At 36.0% G+C, this 15,813-nt stretch overlaps 1 protein-coding gene across 4 annotated transcripts in view; it reads left to right on the forward strand.

The window, feature by feature from the left end:
- Positions 1–15,813, forward strand: part of LOC150104072 (CUGBP Elav-like family member 1) — a 579,257-nt gene that overhangs the window by 503,503 nt on the left and 59,941 nt on the right. For all 4 annotated transcript variants that reach the window (XM_090397270.1, XM_090397273.1, XM_090397272.1 and 1 more), the window contains one exon: positions 11,834–11,977. In XM_090397270.1, coding sequence (XP_090253396.1) covers positions 11,834–11,977 — 144 coding nt within the window. The remainder of the gene's footprint in view (positions 1–11,833; positions 11,978–15,813) is intronic.

The raw sequence follows: 15,813 nt of genomic DNA on the forward strand, positions 1-15,813 counted from the left end.
ATTGGTGGGATTGTCAGAGATGAAGAAAAAGTAATATAAAATACACATTATACAAATATTTCAGCTTAAGTATCATAAACCCATCATCAGTGTAGCAAATGAAATTGAGAAATTCAAACATGTAGCAACAATGTAGGTGCATGGAGAATGGTATCTTTTTCATATACGGATGCAGGGATGCCAGATCAATTATGATCTGAAACAGGTGTGTGTGTGTGTGTGTGTGACTATATATATATATATATATATTGAAGAAATTTAATGACTAAAAGCTGAGGGATAACAAAGTCTGTTGCATGAAATATATATAAACTGTGAAAGTAAGAAATTAAAAAATACCAGGAAAGTATATTCTTGTAGAATGTTTTTTTTTTACCTTGGGTGTAATATATGTTAAAGAAATTTTATACTGGTTTTAATCCTTTTTCCAAGTAAGCAAAACAAAGCTTTGCGTGTGAAACTGAGCTACTTGTATATAGAGGCTAAGGACTTCATATCACTTGCCTTAGTATATATCCCATAATGCAAAGCACACCTCCTTTCACGTGTGTGTAATACAATGCATAATGGGAAGGGCCACTACTCAGACCAGTTTTGACCTTTATTGAGGTGAAAAGGTAAAGGTTGCTCGTCATAGGCCTAGAGAGGTTAGTATAGAAGTACAAAAGAGCCTGATAGTATTAGGAGAAAAAAAAGATATATATAGCATGAGAGAGAGAGAGAAAAAAGATGTCAGCTCTTTTATATCATTATATAGCCAAAGGCTATCAGTTTTCCTTTTTCACCAATCTCATACAGATGAACAACCAAAAAACCAATTGAAACTAAAGTGCAGAGATGACTGATATCCAGGTGGTTAGCCTCATCTTGGTTAACTGCCTTGAGTTGGATATCCCTGTGCCTGGGATTGCTCTCCAGTCATCCCTGCAATTGACTATAAGACTGCATTGAATTAAGAGGATGGAACTATTTAAAAAACCTCTCATAGCAAGAATGTACAGAATTTTATCTCCCTCTGGTGAATATTGCATGATGTGGGTAGTCTGTACCATCTAGTGATAAATTTGATATCTCCTAGAATGCTTCTTTCTAAATACAAAAATTGTCTGACTGAACAATGAAATTTCCACAATACAATATTATAAAGCATTTGGATGTCATATTGCTGGTTTTCAAATCCATGTTTTTTTTTAACCTTCCATAAATGATATTTTAATTCATTAATTATAAAAATCAAAATTCTTTTCCCGTTGCTGACAGGTGGTAGGTATCATAAAAAAATAATCTGTTCCAAATACGCAGAGCAAGAGGGCAGCTGTAGAATGCATGTTCTACTGTTTCCAATTGGTAACAGATGTCACAGATTGGATCTCCGATGTTAAAGTACCTCCATTTGATGGCATTGACTGAAAGGCAACCATATGCAATTCTCCAAGCAAGCTCCTTCCTGTTAGGGTACCTTGGAACTTCATCAAGTTATGAAACAAAATATTGTTGTCAGTACCCAACTGTGGAACTTCACAGCGAAAGAGATTAAAGATTTCTTTACATCAAATTTTACTTTTATTAATGTAAAGAATGTCAATTCCAGAGTGTTTTAGCAGTCTTAGAGTTAAGCACAGATTGTTGTAGTATTCAGGAACAATCTCAGCTTTTGTACCTTTATAATCATTAACTCCAAACAGGGGAAGATGAAAACCCAAGTAGTACCAGAGAAGGTCTGCATATGTGTGATGAGTTTGCAATATTTTATGGATTTTTGAAGCTGTATTGCTTAAATAGCAGAATTTTAAGACTGGAAATCCAAATCCTCCATGCTTCATTGATAGTTGAAGAAATTCCTTTTTAACTTCTTGGTATCGGCTAGACCAAAAAAAATTGCAGAGGTTTACTATATAATTGCTTTTCTTCAGCTTCTGTGATGTCTGTAATATTTATTATGTACAACTGAGCAGGAAAGATTATGATTTTGAGTACTATGGCTTTAAAAGAAAAGGAGAGTGGCCCTATTTTCCAGTCTTCTAACATTTCCAAGTTCTTGTATGATGGTAATATTGGGTAAGTGGAGAAGGGAATTCCAAGTATAATGAGGGGTTCTCTCTCTTAGGGGTTAGTCCAAAAGAAATGCCTCCAAGATCCCACTTTCCATAAACTTATAATTTTGTCTTGTCGCATTAATAATTAATCTTCTGCTTTTGCTGAATTTTTCCAAAATATCAAAAAACATTATATGGAATCATTATCCTTCAAAGTTCCGACCACATGGCAAAATGATTTTAAGGAATGACGATGGTAAGGAGGTTACTGAACCAGTCGATATAGTGGAGTTACTGAGCACGCACTTTGCAAAAGTATATCATCCAGGTGGGGGACATTGAAAAAATGAAGGAGCCATTAATTTATACGGGAATTGTGATGAATGAAGTGGAGGTGAATAGTCTATTACAGAACCTTAATGTGAATACATCTGTGGGATTGGATGGTATACCGGCACGGGTCCTGCATGAAGCGGCTAAGGAATTATCAGTGCCCTTGACCATGTTGTTTAATCTGAGTCTCTGGTCTGGTTTAGTCCCGAAGGCGTGGAAAGAGAGGAAAATAGTTTCACTGCATAAAGAACTTTTAATTTTGTCTTGTCTGCATTAATAATTAATCTTCTGCTTTTGCTGAATTTTTCCAAAATATCAAAAAATATATATATGTGGAATCATTATCCTTCAAAGTTCCGACTACATGGCAAAATGATTTTAAGGAATGACGATGGTATGGTGGTCACTGAACCAGTCAATATAGTGGAGTTACTGAGCACGCACTTTGCAAAAGTATATCATCCTGGTGGAGACATTGAAAAAATGAAGGAGCCATTAATTTATACGGGAATTGTGATGAAGTGAAAGTGAATAGTGTATTACAGAACCTTAATGTGAATACATCTGTGGGATTGGATGGTATACCGGCACGGGTCCTGCATGAAGTGACTAAGGAATTATCAGTGCCTTTGACCATGTTGTTTAATCTGAGTCTCAGGTCTGGTTTAGTGCCGAAGGCGTGGAAAGAGGGGAAAATAGTTTCACTGCATAAAGGAGGATTCAAGACTATGGTTGCAAACTACCGACCAATCAGCATATCAGGAGTTGTTGTCAAGGTCTTGGAGAAAGTAGCCAAGAGAAAAATACAGGAATGGATTGATGAAAATGAGATACTGCACAGGGGACAGCATGGCTTTGTAAAGGGTAGATCATGCCTGAGTAACTTGCTCAAGTTTTATAACAAGGTGACGGCTGAACTGGATAAGGGAAATGAGTTTACAGTGATACTGCTGGACCTGGCAAAGGCGTTTGACAGGATACCACATGGAATTCTAATCCTTAAACTACAACATATGGGAATGGATATAGGGTTGGTGAGATGGATAGGTGGGTGGTTGATGGAGAGATATCAAAGAGTGGTTTATTCAGGAGTGGAGTCCAAAAGACGGCCTGTGACTAGTGGGGTGCCGCAGGGTTCTGTTCTTGGACCACTGCTGTTTAATCTGTTCATTAAAGATATAGAGAAGGATCTAAGTGGAACAGTTCATTTGTTCGCTGATGATGCAAAGTTGGGGAGGGCGATAGTGAATGCAGAAGATGTCAAAGTCTTGCAGGATGACTTAGATAGATTGGAGTTCTGGGCTAAGGAGAATGGATGTCAATTTAATGTGACAAAATGTAAGGTTATGCATTTTGGGGTGAAAAGATTAGCAGTAGTATACCACATGGGTGGAACTGTACTCCAAGAGATTGATGAGGCCAGGGACTTGGGAGTGTTGGTGGATGGGGAGATGAAGTTTAGGGGGCACATTGCGAAAGTAGCTAAATCAGCTCATCAACTCACTTGGTTGTTGAAAAATACCTTAACGAGCAGAGACAAGCAAGTTATTGTACCTCTGTACCGAGCTTTGATAAGACCTCATCTTGACTACTGTGCCCAGATTTGGTCACCTCGGTTCCTTCTTGATGGGGAGGAGGTGGAGAGGATCTAGAGGCGAGTGACTAAGATGATAGCAGGTCTATGGAATGAACCATATGAGAACAGGTTGAAGATTTGTGGGTTGCAGAAACTGGTTGATAGGCGGAAAAGGGGAGATATGATTGAGACATTCAAATTGCTAAAAGGATTCTATAAGATTAATTCAGAGGATATTTTTGAGATCAGGACTGGTGGTGGGAGAACTAGGGGACACCTATGGAAGGCTGGGCAAGAGTGTGGTTAGCAGTGGTGTTAGAACTGGGTTCTTTACTTTTAGAGTGGTAAATGAGTGGAATAAGCTGCCAGAGTCTGTTGTGGGTGCTATGACAGTGAGCGAGTTCAAGGCAAGGTATGATAGATACTGTGAGAATGTCATATAGTTGTGTGGACATGATGTTTAGGGCCTCCCTCAATGAGTCTAAGGACTCCCTGGAGTAGCCCGAAAATAATAATAATAATAATAATATGCTAATACCTTATTTTCCTTTTTAGTTGAAGGAACTGTTATTCTTTGCACAGCATGTGTATTGTTGACTTGTTGTAAGAAAGGTTCAAGAACCAATGCAAAGAGCAGTGGACTGAGAGGGCAACCTTGCTTGACTTCTTTTTTTTTTTTGAATTTTTACTGGGTCTGACAGGAACCCATTAACTAGGAAGCAGGTGGTTGAATTGGCATAGGCTTCTTTGATAACAGATAGCAGTTTTTTACCTACACCAATTTGCTGGAGGATGTGGAGTAGAAAGGGATGCCGGACATTATCAAATGCTTGAGAAGGTCTGCTGATAGCACTGCCATTGACTGCTTTTTCGTGTTAACTAAATGGATTAGATTAAATTCTACTTCTCGACACAGGTGTATTCCATACACTGTGTGCTTTTAATTATATATTTCATTCCCACTTTAAGCCTGTTATTGATAATGCGGAAAAATATCTTGTAATCAGTATTAGATAAAGAAATAGGTCTCCAGCTGCTGATTAAGGTGTGATCTCTATTAGGTTTAGGAATGAGGACAGTATGGCTTGCTACAAATTCACTTGGTGTGTGTGTGTGTGTGTGTGTGTGTCCCCTGATGAGAGAAAGGAATTAAATAGTGTAACTAGAATGGGAAGAATAAAATCCCAGGCCTCATGATAAAGTTCTATCCCTAGACCATCAGACCCTGGGGATTTTCTTGCCTGGCATTCTTTATAGGCTGTGGTAACTTCAGATGCTGTAATGGGGTGTCAAGCCCATCTTGGATAGGAACAGGGAAAGCCATTAATGTTCCAAGAGTTATAATTTCCAACAGTACTGTTGTCTTCAAACAGATTTTTGTAATGTTTTTGAAAGGAGTCAAGAATGCCTTTAGTGGTGGACATGTCTTCTCCATCAACACAGATTTGAGTGATAGTCCTTTCTTTGCGAAATTTTGTAAATTGTCTATTGAAGAATGCAGATGAAGGGCTATCTGCTAAGTGTTGTTATATTCTTATTTTAAAATTTCTTTCTTCTACTTGGTTCTACCTTTCCAGTTCTATCTCTATGTTAATGTTTCTAATGATGTTGCTACATTCTATACCATTGTGTTGGTTTGTTACAAACCAGCTTCTCTCTTTATACAGATCTTTCAACTTTTTCCTTTTAAGGAAAGCCTGTTCCTTTCCCCATTCCATCATATTCTGCTTTACTGCTTGTTTGAATTTTAACCACATATCCCAATTCCAGGTAACATTATTCTAATTCAAACAGAGGATCTGGAATTTAGTTGAACAGATACATGGAAATTTTAGTGGAAGTCTCCATAGTCCAGAAGAGATCTCTACTTTTTCCATGCAGTGGAACTTAAATATAACTGAATTATGATCTGACATGTTGATGTCAAGATGTTTTATCTGAATTATTCTATTTATAAGGGAAGAAGAGATATAAATTCGATCTATACAAGTACCAATACCTTGATTTATATATGTGTATTCCTGGAGATTAGGAATTTTCATTTAACTGTTCCATTGGATGGAGCATAAACATTTATAAACCTTATTACACATAATTTCCAATCTATTGTCAAGATTCCCCTTTCTGCATCCTTTTGGATATTACAGAATGGCCCAGGGGGGGGGGGGGGGTTCAAGAATAAGAACTCCTACTTCAGCCCTGTTAAATCTTCCAAAGCTCCAATAAGAAAGAAGTGTATCTGTTAAACTTTTCATATCTGTATATCTGCAGAAGTATGTTTCTTGGAGAAACAAAAACCTGATATTATAGCATAGCATAAGTTTCCATATAGTTTCTTGTTTAATTTGCCTATGGAATCCTCGTACATTTAATGTGGCAATGCAGAAAAGAGATGCTATGATTATTTAAGTGTCATTGGTAAGTCTTTAACTTCTAAATTTTGAATGAGCCCAATGAGGTCTTCAATCTGTGAAGAAGCAATTGTGTAACCTGCTTCTTGTAAATTGTTTTCCAGTTTTTTATAGTTGCTTTCCATTACTTCAGTTTCATGGCTATCATTTTTGATTTGGAAGCTAGTTATTTTCTTTTCACGTAGATGATAACTGTACTGAGAAAACTTGGAATCAGTAAACTTTATTATATTTTCTTTAATTGTATCTCTTGCTTTCTCTTTATTAGCATGAGTTGGCTCTTCATAATCCATAAACTCTTCTGAGCCTGAAGAGTTTTCATTTGATGATCCACAGTCTTCTCCATCTTTACATTTTTTATTACTTCTTTTTCTTTTAATTATAGTTCTTTTTTTTTAATTTTTTTTTTGTTTATCTTCAATTTTTTTTATTAATTCATCTTTCCTTTTTTGATGATCTTGTCTGCATATTAAGTTCTTTCAGTTGTCTTACTTGCTTTTCTGTTTCTTCTCCAGTTTCTTCTTGTAGAACAGTTGAATGTTTTTGCATTTCATTATGTACCTATTCAGTTGTTATTTTAGGTTCATTATTGGTAATTTCAATTGATGTTTCATCAGTATTTGACTGGAAAAATTGCTCCTGCAGATCTGGAATTTTGGGGCTAATTTCTAACTGATTTGGTTGTGCACTTTTTGTGATTTTACCAAGTGTAGTTTGCTTAAAAGTGCCATCTTTACTAGACTGACTTGGAAGATCCGAGAACTCTTCATTATGCCTTCCAGTCAAATACTGATGTTTCATCAGTATTTGACTGGAAAAATTGCTCCTGCAGATCTGGAATTTTGGGGCTAATTTCTAACTGATTTGGTTGTGCACTTTTTGTGATTTTACCAAGTGTAGTTTGCTTAAAAGTGCCATCTTTACTAGACTGACTTGGAAGATCCGAGAACTCTTCATTATGCCTCTCTGATATATATATATATATATATATATATGGTGTTCTAATTGGTCTACAGGAGCTCCCACTCTTTCTGCGAAAGTTCTAAAAGGACAGGTGTTAACGCAGTGTTCAGAACTTTTGCATTTCTGACAGGGTTTGAGGCGCTGATTAGTGATGTGTCCCCTCTCCATGCAGTTGAAACATTTAGATTTGGGACAGTTACCACCTAAGTGATCATATGAACCACAACGCAGCCATTGACAAAGTTTGGTATGGACGTCTTCATATCCATTGTGAAGGTGATATCACCAGAAAACCAATTTAGATCTTCACTTGATAAACCCTTTCGTATATTACTAATATTAGCCCATTTTGAAAATGTCTGTATAAGAATTTCATTACTATTCTCTATATATTCCGTTGGAATTCTTTCGATTTTTACTGTTTTAACTGGCTCCCGACCATTACAGGAATGACTGTGCTGCCTTCGAAAGTAAAATAGTTTGTCCCTTGTTTCCACATCTTCAATTAAATATTTTCCTCTGCCGTAAGGGATGAAAGAATAAATCATGTTTGCACTGACTATCTCTTTTAAAACCTTAGTTACCCGTCTTGCTTCTTCACATCCAGGAATTTCAATTCCTAGAGTTCGCACCCTTGGAGGAATTGGTACCATTATCTAAATTGGGGAAAAAGACTATAACCTCTGCATTTAATTGGAAGAAAAAAAAACTTCCAGTCATAAGACTGAGAATAAAATAATCCCGTGATACAGAAATAATTCTACACCACCAGCAAATGTTTGAGCTACTATAAATGGCAGCTGCGATGCCACTAAAAGTAATCCCGTAATGCAGATACTAACTGCACTACCAGCATTCCTAATATTTATTAAAAGAAACCAGTTCTAGTATGGACGAAACCACCACTAGCACCAGTAAAATAAATTAAAGTGAAAAACAAACGAAAGAAAACCAAAATACTTATCTTGTCAAAAGCCGAGATCTCGTCAGTGGTAGCCAGACCCAGGAGAGATACCAAGGTTGAAGTAATGCAGAAGTCATATATATCTCATATACAAGTAGACAAAAGGTGCTTGACCTACTTAACAAAAATCTCTGTATGAGAGAAAGATGTAGAATGTTTTTTTTACCTTGGGTGTAATATACATTAAAGATACCAAGAAATTTTATACTTAGTTTTAATCCTTTTCCCAAGTGCATTACACATCAAATACATTCTACATCTTTCTCTCATCTAGAGATTTTTATTAAGAAGGTCAAGCACCTTTTGTCTACTTGTATATGAGATATATATGACTTCTGCATTACTTCAACCTTGATATCTCTTCCAGGTCTGGCTCATACTTTAGATGTCAGTCCCAGATATAGTCTCACTCTACAGCATCACCCCAGAGAGATTTGATCGGATTTAAATCCAGGAACCTTGGGGGGCCACTAGACAGCCCCAAACTCAAATGAGTGGTTGCAGCCTGGTGAGGCAGTGCATTGTCCCTGAAACAGACCATCGGCTGCAGGATGCGCGAAGGCCATGAAAGTGTGTAGGTGATCAGCCAGCACATTCTGGTAGCTTGCTGCTTTTAAGGACCTCTCCAGGCACACTAAGGGACATAATGTGTCACACGAGAAGGTGCCCCAAACAATCACAGAGCCACCACCCCTCCTCCTTGAATATAGTTGACCTGGCACGATGAGGCTTCCTGTCAGCTTGGTACAACTGATAACAGGATTCCTCAGACCACATGACTGTGGTCCACTTTGCAGAGGATTGTCCCAACACTTGGCGAGATGCAATGCCTGATGACGAGCTATCAACAGTTGTTCACAATTAAGACGTCGATTCCGGTAGCCAACACCTTAATCATGTGGTATGGTATGGAGGGTACACCGTACCATTCACTCTTTGACACTGCTTGGATCTCTAACATTAAAACTGGATGTGATTTGTGCCACTGTTGCCCTACTGTACAAGACTGAACAGTGTACATCAACCCTGGTCATCAGTGGCATGTGGTCAGCCACCACTTGCTTGCTGTGTGCTGGAACATCCATTGATGGTATACTTACAGTAGACTCTTGATATGGTTGCCCTTGAGAACCCTATGGTTTTTACACTTGGGTGATAGATGACCCATCTGTCTTATCCATGATCAAAGTTGCTAAGATTACTACATTTACCCATGTTTATTGATTGCGATGCACTGATTACCCATGTTTACTGATTACGAAACATACCCAAACATCGGTTTGGGTATGTTTTCCTCTGTGCGGGAGGATGCAAGTGTCAACTTCTCATCATCCCTATCTCTAATGTTTTGCCCATTTAGTGTACAAGTAGCCTAGTCATGAAGATACTTCATATACAAACTTTTTTTGATTACACTTGGATAAAAGATTAAACAAGAATACAATTTCTTGGCTTTTTAAATTTAATTTATAACTAAGTGAATAAAACTTTGTAAAACTAAGAAATACAATTACCTATAACAGTTTCTCAAATTTTGGGGTATAGATAATCCATCATTAAAGTTTAGGCATTGGTAGGCTTGCCAGACATCCCGTATATACTGGACTGTCCTGTATTTTACGTCGAATTTTGCTGTCCTTGTACTTGAAGGGACAGCCTAATGTCCCGTATTTTAATGAAAAGATAAAATTATAAATATTAGGTTAAGCAATTATAATTTTCAATATTATTTTCTAATAATCCAACTTAAATTGATTTGTAAGCCATAAAAACTAACAATTCGAAGAAATTATTTTGTTTTCAGTTTATGGCAGTGACGGTCTCTTTCATTGATCGCTTTTTATTTAGTATAAGCATTTTATTTATAATTCTGTACAGATATATTGCATTTGCTTATTTTCGAACACTTCTTATTTGGACCAGTTATATATTTGGTTTAATCCTTTATCCAAGTGTAAGCAAACAGAGTTTGTGCCTGAAGTATTTTCAGGACTGGGGCAACTCGTGGCAAAGGTGGTATAACTTCTCATCACTTTCCTTAGTATCCCACAATGCAAAGCGCATCTCCTTGCTGACATGTATAATGCTATGCATTAAAGGAAGGGTCGCTATCCAGACCGGTTTCGACCTTTATTGAGATCTCATCAGTGGGAGCCAGACCCAGAGGTGATACTAAAGTGGAAGTAACGGAGAAGTCATATTTCCATATACCAGTTGCCAAAAGGTGTCACACATTATTAAAATTCTCTGTATTAGAGATAACTTGATGAAAGTTTTTTCACTTGACTATGCTACCAATTATATATTTGGTTTAATCCTTTATCCAAGTGCAAGCAAACAAAGTTTGTGCCTGAAGTATTTTCAGGACTGGGGCAACATTGAACTTTTTTTTTTCTTTTTTTTTTTTAAAGACATTCAAATTTGTGGGAACAATTATGCAGTATCGGTACAGTATGTGGATGTTATTTCAATAATTATTAAAAAATAATATCTTGCCTTTTTCGAATGTGCGATATTTGGTTAATACATAAAATATATAATTAAAGTTAAAGTAATTTTCTTTATTAATTATAGAAAGGTAAATTAAATTTCATTTCTTTCCTTAAGCCTTTAAAAATGCCAAAATGAAAGTGCAGTTTTTACGATGATTATTCAAAAGAATGGAATTTTATTGAAAAAAGAAAACATAATGACGAAGTTGAATGCAAAATCTGTTGACGAACGTTTAGTATTGCACATAGGGGGACAATCGGATATTACACAACACATTAGCACTCAGAAACACAAATTGAGCATTTCAAGTTTCAGTTCCAAAAGCATTGATACTTATTTTATAAAACCTAAATACCAGCAATGAAAGAAAAGTTATTGCTGCCAAAATAACTCTGACATTTCATGGCATAAAGCATCATCATTATTTTGGTCACCCATGTCCCGTATTTGGTTTTCCAAAATCTGGCAACCCTAAGCATTGGAGAAGCACTTAAAAAAAAAAAAAAAAGACATTCAAATTTGTGGGAACAACTGTGCAGTAATTATGCAATCCAGTGGATCCTGCCTAGTATTAGTAATTTCATGCTCAGCAAGGTCAGATTTATGACATTTATCGACAGATCAGCCTTTTTGATCACACAGTATTAACGTTATGTTACAAATGGTGTGAACTAACCATTCTGAATTTTTTTAATTTCAAGCAGCTTGAAAAAAGTTCTATTTTTAGTTTCTAGAACAGATTTTCCAGATGTTCTAATCCTTAAAACATCATCAGTACTTCTATAGGTTTACTACCTTTTGTAGGTAATTTACATTGAAAAATAAAAATTAATAAAATGAAAAAACTTACAGGATATTTGAAATAGTAACAATTATGAGTTGCACAGTAACTTACATAATTTTAAAACAGCAAATAGGGAAATTAAATGTAAAGAAGTTAAAATTTTGCTTGTTGGCTTGAGTGGAAACTTTGGTACTAATCATAATAATAATGGATAAGTGCCATGATAGTTAATTAAATAATTATAATTTAAAAGATTTTTTATACATCTTACAGGTCCAGAAGGAGCTAATCTCTTTATATATCATCTTCCTCAAGAATTTACAGATTCAGATTTAGCACAGACCTTTGCACCTTTTGGCAATGTTGTATCGGCGAAGGTATTTATTGATAAACAGACAAGTCTGAGCAAATGTTTTGGTAAGTTTCTAAAAATTCTCCAGTAGTATTTTCCTTCAGTGTGCTTTGTGCCATCATGATAATAAAGACACCCAGTAATCATTGTACACTATCCTACCAAAAGTCATGAATCATTCCTCTATTTTCAGGGAAATGCATTTGACTATGCAGTATACAGATTTTATCAACTATCAGTGATAGTTGGGTGGCAATTAATCATTTTGAGTCCACAGTTGGTGATGTTCCAAAGAAATGAGCATCTTCCAGTTCGCTGTGCCTATGATTTACCCAAGTAGGTTATATCTTAGGCTCTGTTATATCATATGTATATTATACCCTAAAATGCTGATAGAAACCACTGCTCCTTGAGAAGGCAAGTTACCTCATCTTGCTGTTGAGCCAGAAGAATCTGTTTTTGGAGATGCAAATAGCCATATTGGAGGAGTTACAGTCCACAGCCATTATTGGAAGAATGAATACACATCTTTCCAGTTGGATGTAAATATTTCCGCAGGGAGGATGCTTGTAGAAGACTTTTTAACCTGAATATGCTATCCCACCAATGAAATTTGGAGATGACAAGGTCATGTTAAGTTGTTTCTTGTTTTATGCATTGCATATATCCATTGATTGTAGTGCATATAATCATGACTGCTGGGTTTTAAGGTTTCTGGACAGTTGCATGTACTCTACACTACATTGTCCAACATCAAGCTAGTTCTACAATAATGTAGAACTAGCTTGATGCAGCAAACATGCAATTGTACCTTCTAATGTATTATGTTGAAAGGCTGACTCCACATCACAAAGCAATGATTGAAGCATTATTTGAAGAGAATAACATTAATGACCATCCAGAGTTCCAACTGGAACCAAATGGAATATCTGGGGAAATTGGAGTGCAAAATTATGGCAAACCAGACAGCTCTCTTCATTAGTGAAACTTAATAAGGAAGAATGGAGTAGAGTGTTACAGACTTTCTAACAGAAATTGGTGGGAAATCTTTCATAAAGCATTTATTACAACTAAGGCAGAATAACACATTGCTAATTTCTTTCAATAAAGACACTTGTTGAAAGAAATCTGAATTCAAGACTAATCATATGGTGTAATAGATGTTATACACTTTCTTGATAATTATAATTATCTGAAATAATACAGCATTATTACTATTTATTTTGAATAATTAAATGGAAAAAAAAATGCAATATTGGGCAACATCTTGAGAACATAATGTTGACAATTCAAAAATAACAATAAAATTGAAATGGATCCTAATGTAGATTAAGTCAAACTATTTTCATTTACATTCAAGAAAGTCATGATACTTCCAAAGATATGAAATATTTATTTAACTTCCTACATACACTCTTCCTACATAGAGTTTAGAGGAAAAGAGCACACATTGAACGTTATGTTTCATGTTAGCTTTCTTCATGCATCAGCAGTGTGCCGAGTAGAGCAAAGATCCAGGATAGACATGAATGTTCTGTTGTAAATCATATTTTGAGGTCATGGTGTGTGACTGCTTCTGCAACAAAGAAAATCAATAGAGTATTATTTACACAAAATAAAAAAAGAATGAAAACATATCGTCTTACTCCTTTAGCCTGGTGACACCTGTTGAATTATTTATCTGAAAGACATTTTCACATTTTTGTAGGTCAGTATTGGTGAGAAGAGCATTTCTCTGAGAGATTGAAATAAACATTTCTCATTGTTTTTTTTTAAATGCAAGTACATCCTTGCTATAAATACTTTTCCCACACCATCTAGCTCTAGGAGAATTTATTGCTTTTCTTCCAAATATTTATGAAATAACTTTTTACCTATTTGCTTTCTGACAGGTTGTATATATATATATGCATGCCCCAGTCATATGATACATTAGGTTCCAGATCACTATCACGTATAGCAAATCAATGCCTTTTTCCTTTTTTCCCTTCTCACTTATAGATCCATGTAATGGTTAAATAATGTTTTTAAGCATATATGTGTATAAATGAAATATTTATTTACATCAGATATGCAAGCAATAAATGTTGAATAATTTTCAGAAATGAAAATAATAATGTGACAATAAGATTGTCACATTTATGTATAGCTGTAGTATTAATTAGTGTAGCACTTTACACTTCTCTAAGAACTTTATCATTGTTTTTAACAACTGTAACAACAGTAGAGCAAGGTAAGTTTAGCCTGTGGCCAACCTCAGTGTTCGATACACCATCATCATCACTTTAATAATTTTTAATCTTAGTGTGTAATGGAATAGGTTTATGCATCCTCTTCTTTTCACTGTAAGCAACAGCACTCTTACTTTGAATTTTATCTGTCGTTATTGACAACAATAAAATAAAATAATAAAACATTGTACCACTCTGTGGCACTCTGGATTGTGTTAAAATTTTGTGCTCTTTAAATCTGCTGCTATTTAGAGTGATCTTTACCCAACTTTACATCCCCAAATACATTACAGCAATAGATATAAAGGAACTGAAGAACTCAGGATTGACTGTAAGTACTCCAAGCTTTTCAACAAAAATAGTTTTTCTGCTCTAATATCTCCAAAGCAGGTACATATAGGTATGCCTGCAGCATGGAATAAAGATGGCAAAAATGGCAGCAGAAACCATACGTATGGTTTCTGCTGCCATTCGATGCATGCAAATTACATAAAGATATTGGCCAATCAGCAATAAAACTCCTGACCTCAGCCAGCTGTTCTTTTATTTCGTATGTTTTCCCTTCATTAAAGTTTCTATATCTCAGAAAGTGCATGGGCAGCTTAGAACTGTGCAATATTATTCTTGATGATTGATAGATACTTTCTCACATAAAATCAACAACATTGTGGGGGGATTTCAAAGCAATTCACAGTCAGCATCTCAATGTGTAATCTGCCTAGTGCCGAAAACATCAGCAGGCTTCACAGCCTAATCAGCATGTCATTCCAAGATACTATGGAGACAGAGAATAAAAAATACAACACCATTGTACTTGACTTTCATTTCAGTAACAGATGCTAAATGATGATATCTACAAGCATTGCTGAATGATTCAAATTTGACCCTAGGAATCGTCATGTGTTGCTGCTTCAGGTCCATGAATACATAGTGATGGGATGAATCTCCTGTACTTAGTCAAATTGACTTGCGATATGCCAACAAGCAGATTGGCATCCATAACCACCATGAAAAAGCCTGTCAGAAGGTACCACCATCATGTTACAAGTACAAGCCCAGCCAGATCTCATTACATGCAGCAGGAACAGGGTAGAAGATTGTGGTAACAACTGGAAGAAAAGTGACAAAGTGGAGATGACACATGGTCAGTCAATTATAAAGGAGTTCTAATGTAAAAATCCAGTCCTGCTACCAGCATGGAAACTTGAACTCTATCATAGGGAACATGTAACTGATGCAGTCAACTGCAAAACTTGTAGAACCTTCCCAGTACACTGCACTAGTATACATGGCTTCAATGACATCTATTTCAATCTCCATCTTTAGTTATGGAGACACTTTTTGACTCCTGTCCCAAAGGTGAAGTCTGTACATATGTTCACTCCAACATGTCATGTCAAAGAGTGCCCATTCTGTCAAATTCATTTGCTACTACTCTCCTAATGTCACCAACCATTCTTTTCAATTTCATTTCCTTAAAAGTCAATATTCTTCAATCCAACTTTCCTAACAGTTAGGTCATTTCCTTGGAGACTTCAATGTTCACAACACCAGCTGGCTTTCCTACTCCAATTGCACAGATCAAGCTGGTATAGAGATTTGCCATCACCAACAGTCTTATACAAATAGTATACATGCCTACCAGAATACCAAACATTCTCAACCACTCC

The sequence above is a fragment of the Typopeltis vanoorti genome, chromosome 8, assembly GCF_054136105.1.
Source record: "Typopeltis vanoorti isolate ZY-2024b chromosome 8, IOZ_Tvanoo_1.0, whole genome shotgun sequence".
Taxonomy (NCBI): Eukaryota; Metazoa; Arthropoda; class Arachnida; order Uropygi; family Thelyphonidae; genus Typopeltis; species Typopeltis vanoorti.